The sequence below is a fragment of the Thunnus maccoyii genome, chromosome 7, assembly GCF_910596095.1.
Source record: "Thunnus maccoyii chromosome 7, fThuMac1.1, whole genome shotgun sequence".
NCBI lineage: Eukaryota > Metazoa > Chordata > Actinopteri > Scombriformes > Scombridae > Thunnus > Thunnus maccoyii.
The window spans coordinates 8,934,165-8,958,187 of NC_056539.1; the positions used below are offsets into that span (position 1 = coordinate 8,934,165).

General features: G+C 39.9%; 2 protein-coding genes across 4 annotated transcripts in view; one reads left to right on the forward strand and one right to left on the reverse strand.

The window, feature by feature from the left end:
• The window catches only part of LOC121900313 (proteoglycan 4-like), a 676,357-nt gene that overhangs the window by 522,305 nt on the left and 130,029 nt on the right, over nucleotides 1-24,023 (forward strand). The gene's annotated exons all lie outside the window — the stretch shown is intronic.
• kdr (kinase insert domain receptor (a type III receptor tyrosine kinase)) lies at nucleotides 1,172-23,855 on the reverse strand. Of its 3 annotated transcripts, none has more exons than XM_042416516.1 (30): nucleotides 23,774-23,855; nucleotides 17,037-17,130; nucleotides 16,736-16,938; nucleotides 16,134-16,255; nucleotides 14,493-14,661; nucleotides 14,096-14,235; nucleotides 13,478-13,661; nucleotides 11,593-11,713; nucleotides 10,658-10,824; nucleotides 10,416-10,572; nucleotides 9,312-9,432; nucleotides 9,079-9,190; nucleotides 8,618-8,962; nucleotides 7,994-8,140; nucleotides 7,776-7,907; nucleotides 6,686-6,792; nucleotides 6,181-6,316; nucleotides 5,527-5,631; nucleotides 5,231-5,344; nucleotides 4,792-4,880; nucleotides 4,360-4,522; nucleotides 4,177-4,268; nucleotides 3,938-4,060; nucleotides 3,741-3,852; nucleotides 3,549-3,648; nucleotides 3,349-3,454; nucleotides 2,697-2,842; nucleotides 2,512-2,596; nucleotides 2,130-2,212; nucleotides 1,172-1,982 (listed from the first exon to the last, which is right to left on the reverse strand). In XM_042416516.1, exons 2-30 carry the CDS (start codon nucleotides 17,111-17,113, stop codon nucleotides 1,766-1,768), a joined length of 3,975 nt encoding a protein of 1,324 aa, XP_042272450.1. In that variant the 5' UTR covers nucleotides 17,114-17,130; nucleotides 23,774-23,855; the 3' UTR covers nucleotides 1,172-1,765. The 3 variants fall into 3 exon arrangements, with proteins under 3 accessions (XP_042272450.1, XP_042272448.1, XP_042272447.1); XM_042416514.1 differs by lacking the exon at nucleotides 23,774-23,855 and adding an exon at nucleotides 18,027-18,373 and having other exon boundaries at nucleotides 14,493-14,658; XM_042416513.1 differs by lacking the exon at nucleotides 23,774-23,855 and adding an exon at nucleotides 18,027-18,373.

A 24,023-nucleotide genomic window follows, 5' to 3' on the forward strand; every position in this document is an offset into this window, starting at 1 on the left:
TTGCTTAGTTATCCCTGGATTCCAGATACGAACAATACTGACATCTTTTGAGAGATGATCTGATTTTTCCAGTAATTTTGAACATTATACAGACCATTCCTGTCTATGTCTATTTTCAGTGAATGAGTATGTTTTCTCAGCACAATTTCACCTGGTACACTACATATGGTTATGATTTGGCTGTAAATTTCATTCAATTGATGCCTGAGAAGAAACATTTGATTTTGAAACCCTCTGTATCCATCTTGAATACACCTAAAAGCCCGCTGACTTTTGATTCCCCCCCCCCCTCATACACACATACACACACACCCTGCACTATGTATGAAGTGTGGAAACAACTCCTCAGGGGCAACAAGTTGTTTCCTCTAGGATGCTATAATTAGCCGGGTTTGTTGTGCTTGATTGCAGACAAAACTGTGTTCTCATGCACCGTCACCCGCTGAGACCACCACCCCTGAGCTCTTAAGCCCAAGATAGCAGTGGCTGCCATCGTCTGTTACGGCCGTACATCCGGGCACAACAGCACACCAGGGTAGAAACAGCTGAGGAACAATGTAGTGACACAACCCCCAGACAAAAATCACAGACATTGAATCATACAAGATTTACTTTGAACTGCTTCCTAATCAGGGATTTTGCCCGGAACATTGAAGATTTGGAAATACTTCACTTCATAAACTTCTACTGTTGTATAAACACATTTTTAAGTCACTCAAAATTATGGTTGCACTCTCAGTGGTAGCATGTGCATCATGCATCATAATTACAAGTCAGTGTTGAAAAAAGACATCCAGAATCTATATGTGGATGGTTTCTGTCCTAAGCTCTCACACTGGCTTTCAAATGTGCTCTTTACTTTGTTTGTTTTCATACTGGCCCACACTGGCCTTGGCAGGTCCATTGTGGGCATTGTGAACTGAATACACCTAAGAAAATACCCAAGGTTGGAAGGGTATTGTTTATAGGATACACACACAGAATGACCAAGGCTGAGAAAGTATTGTTTTCTTTGCATAAGACAAAGAGAAAGGAAGCAAGAGGTGTATAATACACACGGACAGACAAACACAGATTTTTTTATGTTTCGGATGAAAAATGATGAGTTTGGAAGATTTTTCTCATCAAACAAAGGCTATTAACTATTTTTTTAAAGAATACACAAGAGCAATTAATCTGTGAGTATTTTTATTTTATAAAACTACTTACATTTATTGCAGGTTTAGTCAATACATTTTCAATAAAATACAGTAAGTCATATGAATAAAGGAACTGTACAAATGTGACTCTAGAAACATTGTTCAGATTGATCTGAGAGAACTTCCTCTTTACTGGGCATTCAGTGTGCCAACACAATATAAAAAATAGAGAGAGAGAGAGAGAGAGAGGGAATGAAAAGAAAGAAAGAAAGAAAGAAAACATTTGCTGATTCAATTATCTAAAAATTCCAGATGCCATTTCCTGCAATAGAGGAAGCGGGTGGATTTGCGCCTCAGGAAGTAGGCGTGCCCTCATGTCTCGGCTCCGCAGGCCTTCACATGCTGTGTAAACATGATAGCATTCCTCCGGCTGTCCAAAGAGAGCTTACACACTTATCATACAACCTTCATTTTCCCCAGCTGATTTATTAAGTTATAAAAATATCTCAACGTCACAGTGAACAGAGCTCTTTTGCGATTGTTCCTAAAGTGTGACACCTGTGGAAGGTAAACAAATACTGTACAGTGAGATGACTCAGGGTTAAGGGTTGGGGGAATATCTGGGGTCAGACAGGTGGCGTGCTGTAACGGATCTCCACGTTGAACTTGTCTGGCGTCTTGGGCAGCGGAGGCTTCTTCAGCATGTTGTGCTTCATTATCACCTCCTCGTTAGCGTAGATCGGGGTGTCTGTGTCGTCAGAATGGTACCCTGACTGGTATCCGCTCGTCTGATTGGACGACTCTGATGCCACAGACTCTTTGCTCTTACAGCGCAGCAGCTGGCTGTGGAGAGAAAAGAAGGATCTAGACGTTCAGAATCATAAACCCTGAAAAATGTTAACTAGGAAAATTAGATTTACAGTAACAGATTGTAGTTATATGAGTGACACTGGGTTTAATGTAGTGTGGGTTATATGCTGATATCCTCACCTGAAGTTAGGCGTAGTTGGCAGCTGATTCAAACCCTTTACCTCCTCTGGTGAAAAGCACATACCACTGTCTGTGTGACCCTCCTATAAGAAAGCAACCGATGTGAACAAACATGTGTCTTTATAAATATGTTTAGCAGTGAAAAATGAGGCCTTACTCAACATCATTAGTTTCCCCCTTAAACAGACTGACTTGCACTCATGAACAACTTGCCTTAAAGATCGATGCACTATATTGAAAGTAGTCTCGATCATCAGATTTTATGACATAATATTTTGTAACACTTTAAGTCCCTCTATGTAGGATTTATTAATTTGTGACTACTGCCATTTTATGACTGAGGCACACTGTGTGTTGATGGAGCACATTCAGAGACACTCACCATGACGCTGCTGTGCTCCACAGGGATGTCCTCAAACGTCTTCACACTTAGGGGCCTGCTGCACCTTTCACTCTGCTGGGACGCTCTGCACACAGAAGATGAGTCAATGAATGAAAATCCACATGTAAGCACCTCAACATTTTGAAGTGACAGTAGACAGTGAGAAGTAGGAGCATCGTGCTGACCCCAGGGATGGTGCGTTGTCATAGTGAAGCTGAGCTTCCAGGATTTCTCCACTTTGGGGCGTGCTGTAGGGGCTCCTGGGCTCAGGGGTCACTGGAGATGCCTCTGTCTCATTACCTGCTGTTAGAGGGATGTAGTCCTTCCCATCCTGGAGAGCAAGAATGACATCACCTCAAATACACACTGGAACATTTAATTACACTTACTAATAACACAAATGAGTACAAATATTTTAAAAAATCTAAAATGTTGAATATTGTAAATCTGTGATATTAATCACATTATAGTACATTCTGGTAACTACTTACATTTTTCTGATGTAACTAATTTGCATTTATCTGTTTTGTCTATTTCAACTTCAGGTACTGACTTCCTAAATTTACCAGAATAACATGGCAACACTCAGTGAAGGGGTGTAAACGTGTTGCAATCAGCTGTGCATTTATTATACAGGCAACAGTGTGATGTAATGAAAAGTCAAATTGGGCCTTTGATCTAAATTGTATCATGGACTATTGTGCAGAAACCGTTGCATCCGCCCTTTGTGTGACAGATTTCTCCATGAGTGCTAAATAGAATATGTTGAGTCAAATCTAGAAAGGAAATAATTAATCTAAATGGAAACTATTAGCATTAGCATTGATACAAACGGACCTGTTGAGCACTGGCCTGTAGCAGGTTGCCCAGATGTTCAACCAGTTCTGCAAATGTTGGCCTGTCTGTGGGTCGATCCAGCCAACAGTCCAACATGGTCTGGTATCTATGGACACAAGTAATTCGGATCACAGTAAGACAGCGGATCAAGTTACATTTCTGTGGTGTGTTTAATTGCTTCATGTCAACTTTCCACTCACATCTCAGTGGTGGCGTACTCTGGAGGTCTCATCCTGGTGCCTTCCTTAAGCCTCCTACAGAAAGACTCATCGATGCAAACACCCGGATAGGGAGAAGCCCCTGCAGGAGAAATGACAGAGGTGGTATTAGAGGTATAAAGTGGTCATTATGTATCCAGTGTTGTGTGTGCTAGTTATTACTACAAGGTTTACCCAAGGAAAAGATCTCCCAGAGAAGGACCCCAAAGGACCAAACATCACTTTGTGTGGTGTACACCCGGTCGAAGATGGTCTCAGGAGCCATCCACTTCAGAGGCAGACGAGCCTGCAGCAATGATGATGTCAATTTTACTGCTTCACAAACCTAAATAGTACGATAGATTATCTATGCGTCAGTTCACGGGACTCACATCGCCTTTGCGGACATAGTCAGGGTCTTTGTAGACATCTCTAGCGAGGCCGAAGTCGCAGATCTTCACCACATTGTTCTCTGAAAGCAGGATGTTCCTGGCTGCTAGATCCCTGTGGATACACTGCAGAGGAAACAGAAAAAGAGGAATTTACATTCACATGCATCAAAGAGCGATCATTAAATATAATTTGGATGCCTACATGCACACGCACTGATATCCAAATCATTTGTTTTCACCTTGCGAGAGGACAGAAACTCCATGCCTTTGGCCACCTGGAAGCTGTAGCATATCAGGTCCTCCATGGTCAGATGGTCATGGTCTGAGCTCTCTGTGGTCACATGATGCATTTTACAATCATAAATGAACTAGGATTGACAATAGCAATGAGCTGAGTGCAAAAGTGAAAATGACTTCAGTACCTTCCTGAGTGTCCACACTGCTGCCTGAAGCCTTGTCTCCAGCTCTGGAGCAGACAGCCGTTCCTGTGCAGATGTCCAGCTGGGCAATCTTCCCCAGACCCAGATCCCCTTCAGTCACATCCTCCTCTCCAGATGCCCACTTTTGGCTATCCACTCGCTTCCTCTGTTGAATACAGACGTCGGTTGAGAAAATCAGTGGATAAAAGTTAGAACATACAGGATAATAGTATACTATTCAGCATGCAGGTATTGTTTGTATACATCACAATAACATCCAAATTAGATAAGACGTGTGAGTCAGTACTGTAGTGCATTGCTGTGTAATGGTCTGTGGTCTGTGGTGTGGCTGTGTGCAGTGGCCTGGACTGAGTGCAACCACTTCAGAGGTCGACTGCACTTTATTGTGCTGCATGTGGGTTACACATCATTTACCTTGTAGGGACTGTACTCTCCGCGCTTGCTCTTTAGGTAGCTGGAGAGGTTTCCATGTTTACAGTACTCTACAATCACCATCAGTGGCCCTGAGGAGAGAGCAAAGAGGTTAGGGATCAAAGTAAGAAGGATCAACAACTCATAAATACATGTTACAGGATCACAGAGCACATCTACAGGCTGATTTAATGAGAAGTGTGAAGCATATTAGAGAGAAAGGAAAATAAATACCAGCTGCCCCAAATAAACTCAGATAAGTTAGTGCTTGAAGGCGATATGTACAGTAATTAGGCCAGAGAACACTTGTTAAGTCCCATCTCTTGCTCTCATAAAAACGACTATTACTCAGGAATGCTGTATGCTCGGGACACAAAGGGGACAACATGAACAGGCCCTTCTTGATGTAAAGTACAGGCGTGTGTTTTGTATGATGACTCACCCCCAGGCTTTGTACAGGCTCCCAGCAGGTTAACAACATTGAGATGATGTCCAATATGGATGAGGATTTTCAGCTCTGACATCAAGGCACGGTATTCACTCGACGTGGCTCCCTCTGTGACACAAAGAGATCACATTTAGCTCTGTGTGTTTGAAGGTTTGAACTGTCTTTTGTCTATATGTGTGTGTGTGTGTGTGTGTGTGTGTGTGTGTGTGTGTGTGTGTGTGTGTGTGTGTGTGTGTGTGTGTGTGTGTGTGTGTGTGTGCGGGGAGAGAAGGAGAGGACTGATTACTAACCCTTAAGCATCTTGACTGCAACAGTGGTGCATGTGGTGGCTTTCTCGATGCCAAAGGCGGCTGCTTCTACAACCTGACCAAATGCTCCTCGTCCCAGTGGTTCACCTTTGATGCAGAACATTTGACATGAAGATTAAAATCTGCTTTCACGTGCTCATATGCAAATAATAACATCAGTGTTATTATCATTTTCTCAGAAGAGGTACCCCTTCATCAACATGTCTTCATTAGATTTGATTTTAAACTTACTTTAACTTTAAAACTATGAATTATATAAAAGTGGATAATGTTAGATTAATTTCTTCATTCAAGACTGGTTATCCTGGAATTGTTGATGTTTAGGGTTAGCTTCTTTTTTTGTTGTTGTTAATGATGGTTTGGTCAAGTTTGCATTTGTGCTACATTTCAACCATTTATCAGTACTTTCAGCTTTCTATTTTGACTTATCTGCTCAATTGCTATCTAGTTTTTATGCAATTTTTCAGAATAATTTTTTGTGATTATAAATGAACTCTTCTGGGGACATTCTCCTTGCTTGTCCCCCCTTTCAATGTCTTGCTCAAGGACCGTTGTCCTTACTCACTACACCCCCTTGCTGCCTATTTTCTGGATTTCAGTTTCACCCATTAGATTATTATACATCCATGGTCTCACCTAGCTTCAGCCTGTCCCGAGGGAACTCCCATTTGTTAGCATCATAGGTGAGCCTTTCACACTGCTCATCCATGGGCATGTCCTCTGAGTCCAGGATCATGGACAGGTAGCCCGTCTTCAGATCCCCACCATTTGGCTGAGAGAGAATATGAGAGGCAAGCAGAGATGTAACATGTGAATTAATGAGCCATGGTTTGTCAGCAGTTTTCCAGTGACTCCGGTGCCCCTCCAGTAAAAGGGGGCCCAGTCAGTACTGCGAGTCCGCGTGACTTATGGGAGCAGAAAGTGGCCCTCTTGTTCCTGGATACAAAGGAGAGCGGCCACTGAGAGCCACACTAATCACTTCTAATTAGTCATACACCCCATGAGTGTTTTTCTCATGCATGTGGGTGTGTTTTAGCTATAATTTTATTATTCATTATTGGCTCCCCTGTGTGTAACTGGAGGGAAAATCCAAGGAAGGAAAAGCGTGGCAAAGGGAGGATGAGGATGAGGAAGTTCTTACTCTCTTTCTTCCACGGATGACAAAGACGATCAGTAGCCAGAAAAACATGGCGATGACCACTGACCCAATAGGAACAATCAGCTCCACATTAGTTTTTTCCTCTGCACCTAAAACAAGCACAGAAATATCATTTGCAGGATTATTCACAAAAACGTCTCATGAAAAGTGTCAAATCGTACAAGTGATCTGACAAATTAAGGGCCCATTCTCCTGAGAAAAAGAGGAATGTCGAGTGTAATTTCAGTGACGTGCCTTGGCAGCAGGGCATAAAGTTCAGACAGATTTGTCATTGTCTTTGGCATCTACACATGTGTCTGTGTTTGGGTTGGAGGAAGGAGGCTGTTGGAATTTGGACCGTAAGCAAACTGATATTTTATCTAGTCATAACAAATGGTCAGGAGTCAGCGCGAACAAGTACTGCCAAAGACAACTTGGAAAAGGCCTATCAGAGCAATAGTGGTGTGTAACTACATGCTGTAATGGACCGTTTCTCCCTCTAATTCACTTCAGTTCTCTGTTGCTCTGTAAATCTCATACACAGAGATTTTCTTGTTAGGGGGTTTGTCGTCTACCCTCCCTCTTTAGTGGCGCTGGGAACTGCTGTAACTGGGTCTACATTCTGCTGGCGGGGATCAGGTCACGTAGGCCCTGCTGGTTCTAGTTAGCACATTTGTCTATTTGTCTCTCTGTCCAGGACAGAAAAGGGTGGACAGGAGAGGTGGAGGCTGGAGTTGGGGCAGGGTTGGCCTCTCCCTTTGTCCTGCAGTCTCCTCATTGTTTTGGATTTAGAAACTCCCAGGAGGATGTGCGCTAACTGGGCCAACTTCCTGTCATGCGGAAGCAAAGTTATTCTTACTCTACATCTTTGATATCATAAAATACGTATGTGTGATGTGAATCACTGAAACCTTGAGGCTGGATATAAATACACAGTCTTTGTGGGTACTGCCAAGAGGTTAAGGCTAACTCTCTTCCATGAACTATGGACAAAATATTCTTTATTATCAGTAAACAGGAAATATTACATCATTATACACCGTAATATTTCAGTTATAATTAGCATCAGTTGCCAGTTCAGGCAGGGACTGACCTTCAGTAGTCAAAAAGGCCTGTGAGGTGTCACAGCCACGACTGTTACATGCAGTGCAGGTGTACAGACCACTGTCCTCCTTCTTCACACGCTGAATAGTCAAATCATGGTTGCGCTGGCTCAGAATCACACCTGAAAACAATTCCACATTATTCCTTAATAGCTGTGGCATCTCATGAAGTCAGTCAGTTTTAATTGATAAGACGTGCACGCCTCACCTGAGCCCTCCACCACAGTGTGGTTGTTTTTGGTCCACACCACCGTTGGGTTTGGCGTCCCAGTGGCATTACAGAGGAGAGTGATCGTTGCACTCACGTTAGCCTTTTGGTCGGTTAAATTGTTAAGGATCCTTGCAGCCTCAAGACCTAAGATTATAGCACAGAATCAAACGCAATTCATTTCAAAGCCACTGAATAACTTTAAATATCATGTTTTGCTGACTCTTTTGAACATGCTTGAACTCTCTTGGAACAATAACAAACAGTTATTATATTATATATTATTGTATATTCTTCATGACTCCATTATAAATATATTCAGCTTGTGTCAAGATGGTAGCACTGGTCTTTTGAAAAATCCTTAATGTGAAAACAATGTAACTGCAGTGGAAACAAGTAAAATAATCCCAAATTACAGGCATAAAGCTTCACTTCAGCAATTGAAAATATGACAGTAAAGTGCCTCTAAAACATTTTTTTGTAATGCACAAACTTGTCAGATTTCTATACTATGTAATGAAATTATGGTTTTCCCTTTTGAATAATTGTTTTGTAGGTCCTGAATGGCACAACACCATCAAACAAAAAGGGGTCAGAGGTCAGACATTGAAATCTTTGTTTTACCTCTGAGAGAAAGACGGCGTAGCAGGCAGGTTCTCTCCCCAGTCTTGATGTTTTCCACCTGACAGGCATACAGACCCTCATCCTGTCGGGATGCGTTGGGCAGCGGCAGGTCCAGGGTTACGTTGGTGCCCCGCACACTGGACGACTTGACGTGCGACAGGGGCTTCCACTGCGGCGGCACGGAGCGACAGGACTGCACTGACGCGATCTGCTCCGACTCTGAGATGTTGTTCACATGGAACCAAGCAAGGTTGTTGTAGATCAGCCTGTCTGCCTTACACCGCAGGACCACATCGTCTTCTTCCAACGGCTCATTGGATGGAGACACACTCAGCTCAAGGCCACCTAACAGATGGACACACAAACAAGAATGAAACCAGACGTGATGGACACTGAAATGTAGCCACGATTACAGAAAGAGCCCACATGAAACAAAGAAGAAGAAAAAACATAGTGCTTACGTGTCACATGGAAAAAGATGATGCGTGAATCCTCTCCTACTTTGTTAGCAGCCAGGCATCTGTAGAGAGCATGAGCCTCGGCTTTCTGAATCTTCAAAGAGCTCATGATTTTCTAGGGAAATGTATAATTTGTTAATACTTATTATTAACTGGGCTGTCAATTAAACACATCAAATGCAAAAAAGAAAATGCAGGAGTCTCACGGGGACAGGGTGTAATCTCAAAGAATTTACCTTTTGGGCATGATCTGTGTCGGTGAAAATCCGCTCTATAGGGTTGTGACCAGTGCTATTGCTGATATCTCTCCAACCTTTACAGGCCGCTAGCTGGACCTCAGACTTCATCAGACCTGACCTGTTGGATGAAAATGAACAGAAACCAGGTGAAAACTAAAAAATCTTGCTATGATACTTCTTTCTTCAAATTTTCCTGACAGTAACACTGAAGCGCCTACAGTGTTACAGTATTACACAAGTTTCTCTGAGAACTCTGAGAACATTCGCAGTCAGTCTTGCGTGTGTTTCAATTGTTTCCATTTCTAAAAATAGAGTTTGTTTGTCTTCGGTTTTTGTTTTGCTGTGTTACGCAATGTATTTTTAGGTGAAGCATATAATACAAACTGATGTCTGTCCAAAGTAAGAAAGACTTGGAAAACTGATATTTTGTAGAATACAGCTGTACAAAATTGGATACATGAGAACAAGAGCAAGAAAGTTTACAACAAGAGACGCAGCTTTAGCAGGAAGAAGCTCTTTTTTGACAGAGAGCACGGTGGGAACAACAGGAAATGTAGTGCAGGACTGACTGAGGAAGTGCTCTGATGTGTAGACAGAAGATAAGGAACATGCTGATGGTCTTCTCTGGCCAAAGCAACCCCGCACGCCTCCTTCATTCTATCAACAGTCAAACAAATCACGGCATACCTGAGGAGGCTGTTGTGTAACCGCATTGACCTCCTGTCTGTTTGGACACAGACTAGAGCTGCTATCTTAAACAGCTGATCCACGCAGGCACATGGCTTGCAGTAAAAATATCTGTTTGTCGTAATTAGTAAACACATTCAGAGTCTGAATAATTGATGTCTAAAAATAGACATTGTGAAGAGCATGAATCACATCCGCTGATCTGCATCGGGTCAGAGTGCACTCTCATTGTCTCTTCTTTTGTTTTTGTCAACATCACGAAAGCAGCTATTCCTCTCCTAAATCAACAACCTGTTGACAATGAGCGACTGAGAGGCATGTGAACACTGCGTGCGTACACGCAAGCCCGCTGTCTTCCTTTCTGTTTCTCTCTGTGTCTCTCTCACACACACAAACTGATTGAAGGTGACTTACGGGAAGGCATTCGGACAATCCTCTTTAGACATCCACTGCCACTGGATGTGTGCTGGTGTGGGAAATCCACGGGCGGTGCACCTTAGGGTGGGGCTGCTGCCATATGGGTATACATCAGTGTCCATAGCCACCTCCTTCTCAATGATATGAGGAGGAACTGTAGGAGAAAATAACAGGAATTATCACAACTGTCTGCAAAAGTGTCAGGCACTGTAAGAAGGAACAGAACGGGGGCTACATGCCATTGACCAGCAGCTGGAAGGAGCGTCTCTGCTCCTCTTTAGTGATCTTATTGGTCAGGACCATTGTGTAATTTCCTGCATCCATTTCTGTGACTCCACGGATGACGAGGGCATCACCTCTCTGTCTGATCCTGTAGTCATCCCTCAGTGGAAAGCCGTTTTTTAACCTGGACAGATCGAGGAGAGTGACAAAGTAATCCATAACACGCAGTATCTGGATAAACTGTATGAACAGTCCGCCATGAAGGTGGTCACAATGGATTATAACTTTTTCACATGTTGCGAAAGCTATATATCGATGGCCAAAGTGCAAAACCTCCTAGCTGCAGAATTTTCTGATTGGCAGATTTCACTTTGGATAATGAGAACAAGGAAGGCTGCTCATATTCAGTCTGTCTGCAAGATAATCCTGCCCTTCGTTGTGACAGAAAAGTCACACAACAAAACAAAAACACAACGCAGAGTCCCTGGATGTGTAGAGAGGCTACAGCATGAGTGAGTTACACAATCACTGAACATTCATTTCCAGTGGACAAGGAAGCAAATACACTGAATTTAAGGAATTCTGACCCTAGTATACTACAATGTAGTAACTATTACATTTACTACATCTTTTTACCTGAAAACAAATTTAATTTAATTTTAATTTAATTTTTATTATTAACTTAATTTAGAGCATCGTTTTGTAGAACCTCTTCCAACTTGCAAAAGCTCCTATCTGCACTTAGCGAGGCATTAATATCTAGTCGGTATTGTTAACACATAATATAATAATGTAGTCCAAAAACAGTGTATTATGTGTTGGATATCCTTAACAAATAGCATTCTGCAAGAAAATAAGTTTTTTTTTAGTTTTTTCAAAAAAGTGCATTTTTCAGATAGGAGGTTTTGCTTTTCGGCCATCGATATATATAGTTCTTCTAGTATGAACATACCATTTAATGCTGGGTTCAGGATATGCTGAGTACTTGACAGGAATGACAGTAGATGTCTGATCTCCCACATTTGCCTCCCAAACCTTCGTCCATGGCTCTTTCATATCAATGAAAGGCTTTTCTGGAAACACAAGATAAATCACAAAATGCTGTTAGCGACACAAATCATCAGTATTTCAACATTCAGTGCTTTACGGCCATTTCAACATATATGAAAGGAATTTACTTTGGCAAATTCACAGAAAACAGAAACTTTTGGATATTACATAACTATTCTGAGACATAAAATCAGAAGTAAAACATAAAATGATTATAGTTAAACAAAAAGATTGCATTAAAAAAACTAAATTAGAAATACATTTTAAAAATCAGCACCATAAACCAACTATATTTACTAATGTGGGGCACCAAAGTGATCACTCATGTGTCTTACTTATCTGCAGATCTAACTGTCACGGCCTCCAGGACTATTATAATCTGGTTTATCAACTTCATTTCATTGTGCAGGTGTTGCTAGGAGAAAAAAACAACTACTCAAACAAGCTCACATGGGATTGTTGGTTAAATTAAGATCTATGTGTATAGCTAAATTAAGCTCAATCTTTTAAGGAAAGAAAGATGGAGATATTTAATTTAGAAAGCAGGTGCAAAGTGAGCTTTTAGGATTCACAAGACACATCCAAGGAAATACAAAAATAAAGTAAAAAAGTCCTTCTTCAGACTGAATGGGCGGTCTTTGCATTAACAATAATGGAAAAGGAGATAAAAATAAAGTAAGATATTATGATGGCGTATCTTGAAGAGATAATGCACTCTGAACAGATACAGACAGCATCTGAATTTTTCCATTTTTTCCATTCATCAGATATTGAGTTATGTTCATCCTCAATAACTTTTCACCAGACTTCATCATACTTGTTGGTCATGGTAGTATGTAGCTTGACTGATGTTATGCAGGTGTTATTTTTACCGCATAAGCCGATATTGAAGCCTGGCAACTTACAGGTAGACAGTAGACGGAAAACTGACAAGCTGAATTTACGGACTGTCTTAAAAGTGAAAAACAGTTATGAGATTTTCAGATTCCTGTTTTTTGTAGAAACTTCAGACCAGTTTGCATCCACACCTCCTCCTACTGCATACTCAGCTTCCTTTTTATTCAATGATGCAATATGGCCCGATTATATTCATTATGACCCATTTTTGTCAGTATCTTTTTCATCTTACACAGTTCTGACTACTTGACATTCATGTGGGCCTCCTCCCAATTCAGTATAAATCAGTGTAATTCTATACTTTTCCACTGTTAACAACTCTTATTGTATTTAAAGTATTAATCAACAATTACACAGTTTTTATTTAGACTCACTGTAGACTTTCTTTTTGAAGGTGGGGATCAAATGCTAATCCTGCTTTATTATTTGATTTGTTTAGGTACATAATTGAAATACTGTTGTATACTCCTTATATGCATAAGGAGTATACAACAGTATTTGATCAGTATATGATCAGTATTACACATGTACCTAAGTATAACCATATAAATATAACCATGTATCTATGTATAAATCACAGGAGAAAAAAACTATTGAACATGTAAAATGAAGCAGCTCAGACAATGTCCATCAAGTTCCTGTGTAGCCCCCATCCCACTTCCAGCACGAATCCGACAACAGACTACATTTTTGTACCATTTAATGGTACTCTCAGTAAGACTCAAGTCTCAAGGCTCTCTATCTCCAGGCTTTCCTTAATGTCAAATTATTTCTTTTATAGCATGAAAGACTTTCTAAATGGGATTAAATCATTTGTCATAGTGTTTTCTTTTAGCTCTGAGCATTGAAACAGCTGTCTACTACAACATTACGTTTTTTAGTAAACATACCATAAACTGTAAGAAATGCTGAGGCTTTTTTCTCCATCTGCCCACTGAATGCAGTGCAGGTGTATTCTCCTGTGTGATCGACCGTCACATTCTCCACTATGAGTGTGTTGGACAGCTCCAGAGAGTCCCACAGCTTCTTCTTGTGGGGTGTCGCGTAGGTCAGCCTCGAACCATTCACTGAGGTCTGACGGAGAGACAGAGAGATGCATAAGGAATGCTACAGTATGTATTTAGTGTATTTGTCTTTTACAACAGACAGTTTAAAACACATGTAGACATTTAAAATATTTGTGTGTGGAAGTTTTGTTTTTGTTTTGTTTTTTGGGTTGTTTTTTTTTTCAAAAGCCACCACTCTCATGTCAAAAGCATATCTGGTCACCTTTGCACTTTGACCTGGCATAAAGATAATCTGAAGGATTCCTGAAAGCAGGAAGTAAGGAATATGTGCAAGGACAACAGGAAGTGAGATACAACACTTCTGGTATCTCTGTCCTCAGCAGTGTGTCACACAGGCTGATTTCAGTATCAGTATGAAAGAACGCTGTTACAAGGTTTGTTTAAAGCACACAAGAGCTTCTAATGTCACAGAAGACAAACAGAAAAGGCTTGGGCACTGACCAGGGCCTGGCCAGAGTGTGTCCAGTTAAACTCCATGGCCACATTGAGCTCAGTGTGGGCAGTGCAGCTGAGCACCAGCCGCTCCCCCACAGACAGCCTGACTTGTGTGGGGTTCAGGGTGAGGTCATAGATCTTGTATCCTGCGGAAAAGGGAGGAAAGACACGGCAGTCAGTCGATGGCCTATTGTTCTCCTGAGACCACAGACTCTCTCGCTCTCTCTGTACCTACTCTCCCTCACTCACTCAGGACTTATAAATACTATCTGTATAAATGAAGTTTAATATTCAGAAATAATTAAGTCATAAAACACACGTACATACATTTTTCCCAAAAATTTGTATTAAAATAAGTAAACAACAGACTCATAATTTGTTTTGAGAATCTTTTCCACCTTACCGACAACAGCGACAATGTAGAGAGGGGACTTAAATGTCTCATTCCCAATACGAGTCTGGCAGGACACGACACCGGCGTAGCTGATCAGATAACTGGGAACAGTGAAACCCGTCCTGGCATCCCACAGAGAATCCTTCCCATCGGGATGAAGCTCCTTATTTGGATACTTCTGACAGACACAGAAATTTGAAGATTTTGAACACAGAATTTAAAAAAGAGACATCAATACCATCAGCACATTTTACAAATGAGGAGCCTTATCTGGCATTGTAAATAAGATAGCACTACTTTTTAACAATACATTAGATAAAAGTTCAGCAAACTGATATGTCGCTGATGATATGGGAACTGATATCACTCCTGAGGATGTATTTTTCAGTATGATAGCTTGAAACCACATTAAACTGAAAAGCCTTTTGTGTCAGTTCCACTGATTTAAAGAGGCACTCCTCAGGCACTTTTACACATAAAGGATAGTTTGATGATGATGATGATGATGATGATGATGATGATGATGATGTCATCAGGTTTATCTCAGCTTGAGATTGGAAGCAAAAAATCTATAAGAGCAAGCCTTCTTTACAAAATGGGGCATGGAGTTTGAAAAACATGGACATTACACAGCCAGGAGGGTTAAATGGAAAGAGGCTATTAGCTGCATTTTGGGATATCTCAACCAATTTTGAAGAAATTTTTTAAAGAGGTCACATTATGCCCCTTTCTCAGTTTAATATTTTCATTTTTGTGGTCTATTAACAAACATTTAAATGTTTACCACAGGTAATGGATTGTAGCACACAGAGAGCAGAGGAGAAGAAAGAAACTAGCGCGACCATAAGTTACAGCGTAGACAGTAGAGATTCTAACACTGAGCTGAAATGAAACGAGTACACATAAATAAGGTAAATAAAAAATAAACATAGTTGGTTTCTTTCAGGAGTGGTGGGGGGTCCTGTTGGAAGTGGGGGGGGGGGGGGGGGGGGTGCCCCTCCGAGGCGCAGTTTCTGGAAACGGGCTGTGTGCATTTCTCTGAGGACTGAGCATTTTGATAATTTCACAGTATTTATTTAGCACCTAGACCTGCTTTATCATCAAAAAAGAAATGGAAATCTCCCTTTCTACGATATGTACCCTTTAAAATCTATGTCTTATCTAAGTCTATGTCTTGTGAGTCCCCTGATTTTATGGCAGTGCCCACTTTAAGAGCAAATCCCACTTTAAGAGTGCCTCTTTAAATAACATGATATTAGTTTATATTAATGTGTCCTTAAACTGGGGAAATATCACTGAAAATAAATTCACATATCATTATATTCTGGGGCTCTACTGGAATATCTTTGCATGATTTACAGTTCAGAAAACTGTTTTTATGTTATACTGAGTCTTTATGGAGCCCCTCAGTTCAGCCTCTGTCTGAAACAGGTCGTTTTAGCTCCTGTCTCTTTAAGGCCCTCCTCCTGATGAGCACACTCTGTTCTGATTGTTAGCTTCCAGAAGCTGCTCCCTGGCTACGTGAACAGATAGTAGTAGTTGGATTTAACTTCTTTTCATTTCATTCATCAATTAAAAGTAGCTCCTGGTTGTACAACACTTTGGATTTCACAAAGGCAGGAGAAGAAGACAGAAATAACTCTTCCTTACAGTGTGGAGCGTAACGTTGAGATTCTCCATAGAGCCTCGGCACGGTATGACCACCCGCTCTCCTTCACGGATGAACACCACCTCATATTCTTTCTCAGACGGCACAAATGGCACCTTGTAATCTAAAATCAAATCAAATGCATAAATATTAGATATGTGTTTAAATATAGGTTCGAAGAAAGTAAAAATCACGAAATCACCACAACACTGACAAGGCTGTAGCAGGAAGGTGGTCAGGTGGCATTGGCAAAACTTGAATTATGATTGGTCACCTCGATTTTTTTGGTACATAAGTGAATTTTTGAGCAAACACATTAGAGTAAATGGAAAACTGTGTAATAGTGTATCATTTGTGCCACAAAAGACACACAAAAGTAGCACAAAACATCAAAACACAACACAGTACAACTCAAAAACACATCTGCATTTTCATATAACACAAAATATGACATAATGTAACACTGCAACCTGCACAAATCACACTATATTAGTTAAAATAGCAGCAATGAATACTTGATTATTATTCTCCTAACTCTTCAGTGCCTATTGACTAAAGCAAAACTCTTCTAAGTAAGTCCAAATTAAGTTAAAAAGAGTTATACCATGCACAAACACGTATGCAGCTACTGAAGTCTTGCCATCTTCAACTTTAAGGTCTCTGTAGGAGCAGCGATACTGTCCAGTTTCATTGGCAGTTGCATTGTAGATCTCCAGTCTTGTGCAGAAGAGTCCTGATCCACTGCAGTCACTGGTGGAGAAGCGAGTGCTTGTAGGAGGAGTCGTCCACCTCAAGTACTGGCGACCTCTGTTGGATCAGGAGACATAGTTATGGATGATCTGTTTCTGCACTGTGTGTGTATGAGTGAGTGGATGAATGTAATGCATTAAGGCACATTTACATACCTGCATGTGAGTTCAAGGTTGTCAGATTTGTTCATCCTGTGGATGCCATAGATGTTCAGTGTTGGTGGATCAGGCATAAACCGCAGTTCAATGGCTGAAAGAACCAACAAAACAAGTCAACAAATCACTGCAGAGACTGACAACAAACACAAACAACAGTGATGACATAAATCTGTACGGCCCTCACTAACAATAGCTTCATAAAGGGATCAGAGGTCATGTTACTATAGTTTCCAAATCTCACACAAACAACGTAATCCCTGAAAAAAATGGAAAAAAACTAAAAACAATCAAATAGTTCAAGATTCCTATAACAATAGAAACTAAAAGTCTCAAACATGTGATTTATTTTGTCACTGGCTCTCTGGCTTCCGGGGCCATTTTTCCACTGTTACACAAAATGGTGGAGCTGTGTCAAAACAGGAAGCCGGGGAAGATGGGCCGGGTCAGGCTCAATGGCCAAGCACAGTGTGGCCTAGGTGGGGTTCCTGTTTCTGAGGATACAGGCTGCCTCCCACCTCCCTGTGAGGCCCTAACACAGATATTTTATGGAAAAAGCCAAACATATTGGTCTGACCAGTTAGATATAAAGCACACGTTAACTTACTGTAACTTCATGAACACTAAATAAAAAAAGGCATAATAAACACAAACTAGCATTATGACTAGTTGTAACAATTATTCTTTGTCAAATAGGCACATATTTCCCTCCTTTTCTCATCATATGAATTTGTGCCTGAGAGAACAGAAATTAGCTGACACCACAATACTTTCATTTTCTTCACATTACGTAACTCTTAATTAAACACAGCATGTATTTCTGTCCTCATAGTCACAACTGACAACCACATTATATTGAGAAATAAAAACAGTCTGATAGCATATATTTTTGCCACATTATCTCACTCTATTATAAAAACTCCTCAGTACTATTATTCAACTACAGTTTATAGATACAAAGCTTTGTAAGTAATTAATTCATTATCTTACCAGCAACACAACTGATTTCCATAATAATGCCAAGAAGTGGAATGACGGAGACTGCCAGAGCCATCATCCCACAGAAGACATGGACAGAGTCCTCATGAACATCCAATAATTACAATAATCCAACAAGCTTATTACTAATCCATTGACCTCTGATGTTTTATATTCCACTCTGGTGAAAATTTTTCAGTGCCGCAAACTCCTGAAAACAAGCACCAGTAGAGCCAGCACTGACAGTGATCAGCAGTGTGTCCCCATGGAGCGGGATCTGCTGCTGAGGATGGAGAGACGCGCTTCAGCTGAGCAGCCTGCAGGGGAGGAGCGTCTCTCTCTCTCTCTGACTGTAACTAAAACTTACCACATGAGAGGCACCTCTTCTTGTTGCTGCTTGTTGGAGGGACAAACACTGAACTTTGACCAGAGTTTTTAAGGGGACCTTACTTAATTTGAATGTTTATTTTAAATGGAAATGGGATCATTAATAGGCATATTAAAAAGCAGGTCATGGTAAAAACTAATTAGGTAACACTAAAGCATTTGATGATGATTTTGTTGTTAAACTGTCATTTTGAATGATGAAGGAACTCCCCAAAAAACACATAAACAGTAACATTTAAAATGCAGCTTGTGTAATGTACATTTATTTTCAGATTATGAAAAAAACAAAAACAAATTCAGGACTTATAACATTTACAATAAGTTCACTCTGTTTCAGTTTTATTTCAATTTAAACAACTGTATGGAAAAAACTAACATGTAATTGACAGACATTCATGGCTCCTGAAGGATGAATACTAATGACTTAAGTGATCTCCTGACTTTTCCTGTAGCGCCACCAGCAGTTAATTACTACTTGAGAGACTGCCACAAAATTTGGCACAAACATTCATGGACCCTAAATGGTGAAGACCATCATACAGACTTAGGAGATCCCTAGACTTTTCCTTTCCTTGAATGGATTTCCATGTAATTTGGTACAGACATTCATGTAGCCCTCATGATGAATTACACTAACTTTGGTGATCCTCTGACTTTTCATCTCGCACCATCATCAGATCAAAATGTCAAGTTGTCTAATAATTTGGTTTATGATCAAATACTTGCAAAGTTAATGATTTTCCCATCAGCCTCAGCTGTACTTGTGTCGGCTGTTTTGTGCTAATTAGCAATTGTGATCATGCTAACACACTTAACCAAGATGGTGAACGTGGTAAAGAATATTGTGCGCATGTTAGCATTTTAACACTAGCATTCACCCTCACAGAGCCGCTAGTGTGGCTGTAGACTCATGTTTTCTTTTATTAATCATGATTTTGAATGAACTTGAAAACAATCTTTCATTTTGGAAGATTAATATACAGAGAAAGACAAGAAACAACTGCTTAAGTACCTCTGTGTAACTGTGATATTCAGTAAATTCAAAGTCTTGATTGAAAGTTTAAAAAATTAATTTAAAACAAAATTTGAAGGTTCAATCTGAGCTTAAAGGATGGGTTCATAATTTTTCAAGTCTGTCCTCAAACATCAGTCAGGTGTCCGTATGAACAGTGAGAGATCTCCTTCAAATGTGCTTTCAATGTAAGTGATGGGTGCCAAAATACACAGTGTAACCACACAGTCATTTTGTGCAAAAATGCATTTAAAAGTTGCTGAGGTTATGAGGCTTCAGCCGTCTGAGTTAGTCATATCAAGTTGATATCTGCCACATTTATAGTCTTTTTAGCATCAAATTCCCTCTTTGTGTTTCCTCAGACAGTGTTTCCCTGTTGAGCTGTTAATAACAAAAAGAAGAACTTTGGCACTAAAAAGACTGTAAGATTGAAAGATATCTACTTGATTTGACTAATTTGGACGTCTGAAGCTTCATATTAGCTTCAGACGTCAGTATGAACAAGAGGAATGATTACAGCAAGAAAAACATTCAGTTTTCATTTGGGCTCCTGATTATTGCTCAAAGACAGACTTGAAAAACTGTGAACCTGTCCTTTAAGGTGCTCCATCTGCTCTCTCAACTACAATGTCAGAAGGGGAATTTGTTAACTTTTCCAGTTTAAGGAGTCATATACTGAACTAATTTTACAGACTCAAATCTATCAACTAATCAGGTTTCACCATATATCCACAGATTTCTGATAAGGTTTGGAAATTAGAACTCAAATAGTTATGTCATTTTGCACAGGAAGGGAGGGACAAGCCACACAGTGCCTCGGTCACAGATGACATCTACATTAGAGTACATAATGGTTAGTTCAGCTTGGGAAAAATAAAAGCAAAGCAGTACCTTGAATTACACTAGTCCATGTCTAATGATCATGTTTTTCAGCGGAATTCAAAACTGCCCTCAACATGATGAGTGTGGCATTTCACCTGACGAGAAGGTGGAGACTTGTGTTTTGTTGCTGGCATGGATTCAGGAGGGTTTAGGAAGATGATGGGGTTGTCTGTTAATGTGCTACATCCACATGTTTCCTGGCCTGGTCACTTCTACAGGGACCCTCTGCCTACTAAACCGCCCACCCGCCTCCAAACCAACACTTCCTGGAGGGCACTCCTCATCACATGCACCTCTGGTAAAGCTGGAAACATAAAATATTTTCCATTTTTCTGTCTGCTTCTGTTTTCCAAACTCAACATGAGGTGATGGCTTTGAACTAAGGTTCACTCAAAGACAAAGAGAAACATAAATGATGATTATTACAGTACTTGAGCAATAGAAAGAGGAGGAATGTTGTAGAGCATAATACATTGTATTTATAAGGTATTTGTTCAGGTCTTTAAAAAGCATGATGTGAGTGATATCTGCTTGATATCACTTCCACAGTTCTCAAATTACTGATAAAAGAAAGCAGAATCACAAGGCATAAGAAAAGTGGTAAAACAGTAAAAAAAAAAAAAAAGATTCATACACAATGAGCTATGACTGGTATCTCTAGCTCTAAACTCAAAAACAGTGTTTGCATTAAATCACCTATAAAAACAACCCCTGTGCAACAGTCTTTGCAAGTAAAAAGCTGTGAATTGTCTTGGCAACGTTTGTGTTTATGCCTCTGGGATCACAAGAGGGATTTCAAAGGTCAGTGTCCCACAATTGAACAGAGAAAGAATGGGCACGCCACGCAGCGTTTGTGCACTGAGAGAGAAAGACAGAGGGAGGGGGTGAGTGTTTGTGAGTTCATTTTGCATTGTTGAGATTGAGGCAAAAAAGAGGGCACAGTACAGATGGCATCAGAGGGGAGTACGATAAACAACTAGACTGAAACGAGGAAAAACATGACTGATGAAGAAATCAGTGATTACAAAAGAAGAAATGTATTAAGGAAATGTTTGAAGTATTTCTGAAATTACTGGTTGATTAAAATCAATTTCAAGTTTGAAAACCGATTCATCCTTTAAGGATTCATTTAAATGACCAAACATTTCCTTGTTAATACTCACAAATGTGACAAATTTGCTTTTTGTCACATTTTTATTTCACATCATTCCAATTTGAATATGAGTCTTTCGGGTGCACTACTCAACTCAACTATATTTGTATTGCATTTTTTAATACAACACAGCTGATCAAAAGGGATCTGCAGAGCAAAAGAAAGGAAGGGGAAAAGCAAAAAAAAAAAAAAAGTCACATATTCATGACTACACACACAAGACACAAGATACACAAACACACAAACACCAAACAGTACGAGAGCCAGTGGACACTTCAGAAGAAACACAGGAGCAGGTGAGGTTATGAATACATTATAATGGCCAATGAGTAAACGTGTATTTAAAGTTGACTCTTGACAGCATTAAAGAGTGAATGGTCAGAGAGATATTTAATGCTTTGTAGACAAACAGCAGGATTTAAACTCTACTCTAACAGGAAGCCAGCGTACGGAGGAGAGAATGGGAGTAATATGGTGCCTCTCTTTTGACACTGTTAAAATGAACTAGTTTGAGACGGGATAAAAAAAGTCTGAGTGTCCTCTATTAAAGATGTGTGGATATCAAGGCACAGATGACTTCCTCCAGATCAGAGACAGAGAATTGTTTTAATAAGCACTAATAAGCAGTTGGCATTCATTTTTGAAAAGGCTCCCAAAGCCTTCCACTAATAAACAAAGGGCAGAGAGTAACAGTCTCTCTGCTGTGTGTCTCATTCATTTATGCAATATCAAAACCTTCTTCTTCACTCTGATATTTTGGATTATCTTCCCTAACATTGTGCCTGAATCTGTATGTACTGATTTGGATTTTCTGCTTTACACATGTTATGGTACAGAGTGTCCATGGAGCACCAGCTTGATTGCAAGGAGAGAAGTTTCTGCACTCTTCGGGGGCCTATGAGGGTCCAGCTCTTGGCACGATAAAAAAGATGAGGACACTCTGAGGACAGGGAAGGGAGGGAAGCAGGAAACAGTCCCCACTTCCTCAGACAGGATACTGCGCTCCTCTAAGAGGCATCCTGGAATCTAAGGCCTCAAAGGCCTTACTAAGTCTTTCACACAAAAACACTTCTTTTCCTTTGACATATTACTGCATTGTAGAGGACGGGAACACACACTTGTGAAGCTGTGAGTAGAAAGCTCAGCAGAAACTGAACATGAGTGAAGTATGGAGGCCAGAAGGTCAGTTCATCGTGTTTGGTAACGCTGTCCTGAAGATCAAAGTGTGACGAACTGATGCAGATACTGAATCCAGAGAAGTGCTTTGATCACTTTTCACATTATACACAGTGCACACAAACACACACACCAACACTGTCATTGTCCTCTAAACCAAACCTCAGACAGTTTGTTTTAAGCTTTTAGTTTGTTTAAAAGTTTAAAACATGTATTTAACCAGTGGTGGGAAGCACAGTAAGGTAAAGCTTGAGTTTTTTAAATTTTTTTTTTACTACTTTCTACTTCTACTACATTACATCTGAGGGAGTTTTTACTCCACTACATTTATCTGACAGATGTAGTAAACAAGTTATTTTGCAGAAAAAACATTTTACACATAAAACATGATGAATTCATGAGATACATTGTAGATAGATTTAACTAAAATAGTTCAAATTAGATCCACTTTTACATGCTTCAGCATTTAAATGATGCTTTCATGTTAATCATTAATCCAACAATATAATGTAAATAATAATATACCACTCTTATTGTGTATAATTAGCATATTTTGCTGGCAATACTTATGTTCTCTCACTGAAATAAAATTAGGAAGTCAGACCTTTTAGTTGTTGCAGAGTATTTTTACATTGTGATACTGTTTATTGTTTATAAAGAATCTGAATTAGATGATTAAACAATTAGTCAATTAATGACAGAAAATTAACAAGCATCTCATTTTGATAATCGATAAATTGTTACAGTCGATTTTTAAAGCAAAAGTGCAAAGAATTCACTGGTTCCCGCTTTTCAGATGAGACTGTTAGCTGGTTTTCTTGTTCTTTTATTGTGTCAAGACCCGATTTCTTTTTTGGGTGGGTTTTGGGTTTTGGACTCTCGGTTGGACAGAACAAACCGTTTGAATATGTTAACTTGGGCTTTGAGAATTTCTGATAAAATAATGCACAGATTAAGCGATAATGAAGATAATCATTAGTTGCAGCCTTAATCTGAATATTTATTTCATTACTACCTTTGATTTTGTAAGTTCAAAATCAAACTGATGGAATTAAGGCATATGGGTCATTGCACATGGACATAAAGCATCTCTCATTGTTGGTTACCAGGAAACAATTGAAAATGTCAGAATATTTAAAAGTACATCACCTATTAGAAATTGACCGCATCCACATGGTCCGTGTTTTCATGTTTGCTTGGTTTGTAACTCAGCTTCTCTTGTCCTGAGATGAGATTCAAGTGCTGCCACCTGCTGCACCATTTTGCCAGATTGTTAACTGTCTGAATGCAGAGTGAAAAGCTCTTCTCGTGAATGCTGTGTGTTATATATGTTTTGCACAAATAGCTTGCAACTTATAACATTAGTAGAATTAAATAATTTCTTGACATTCATTGTCAT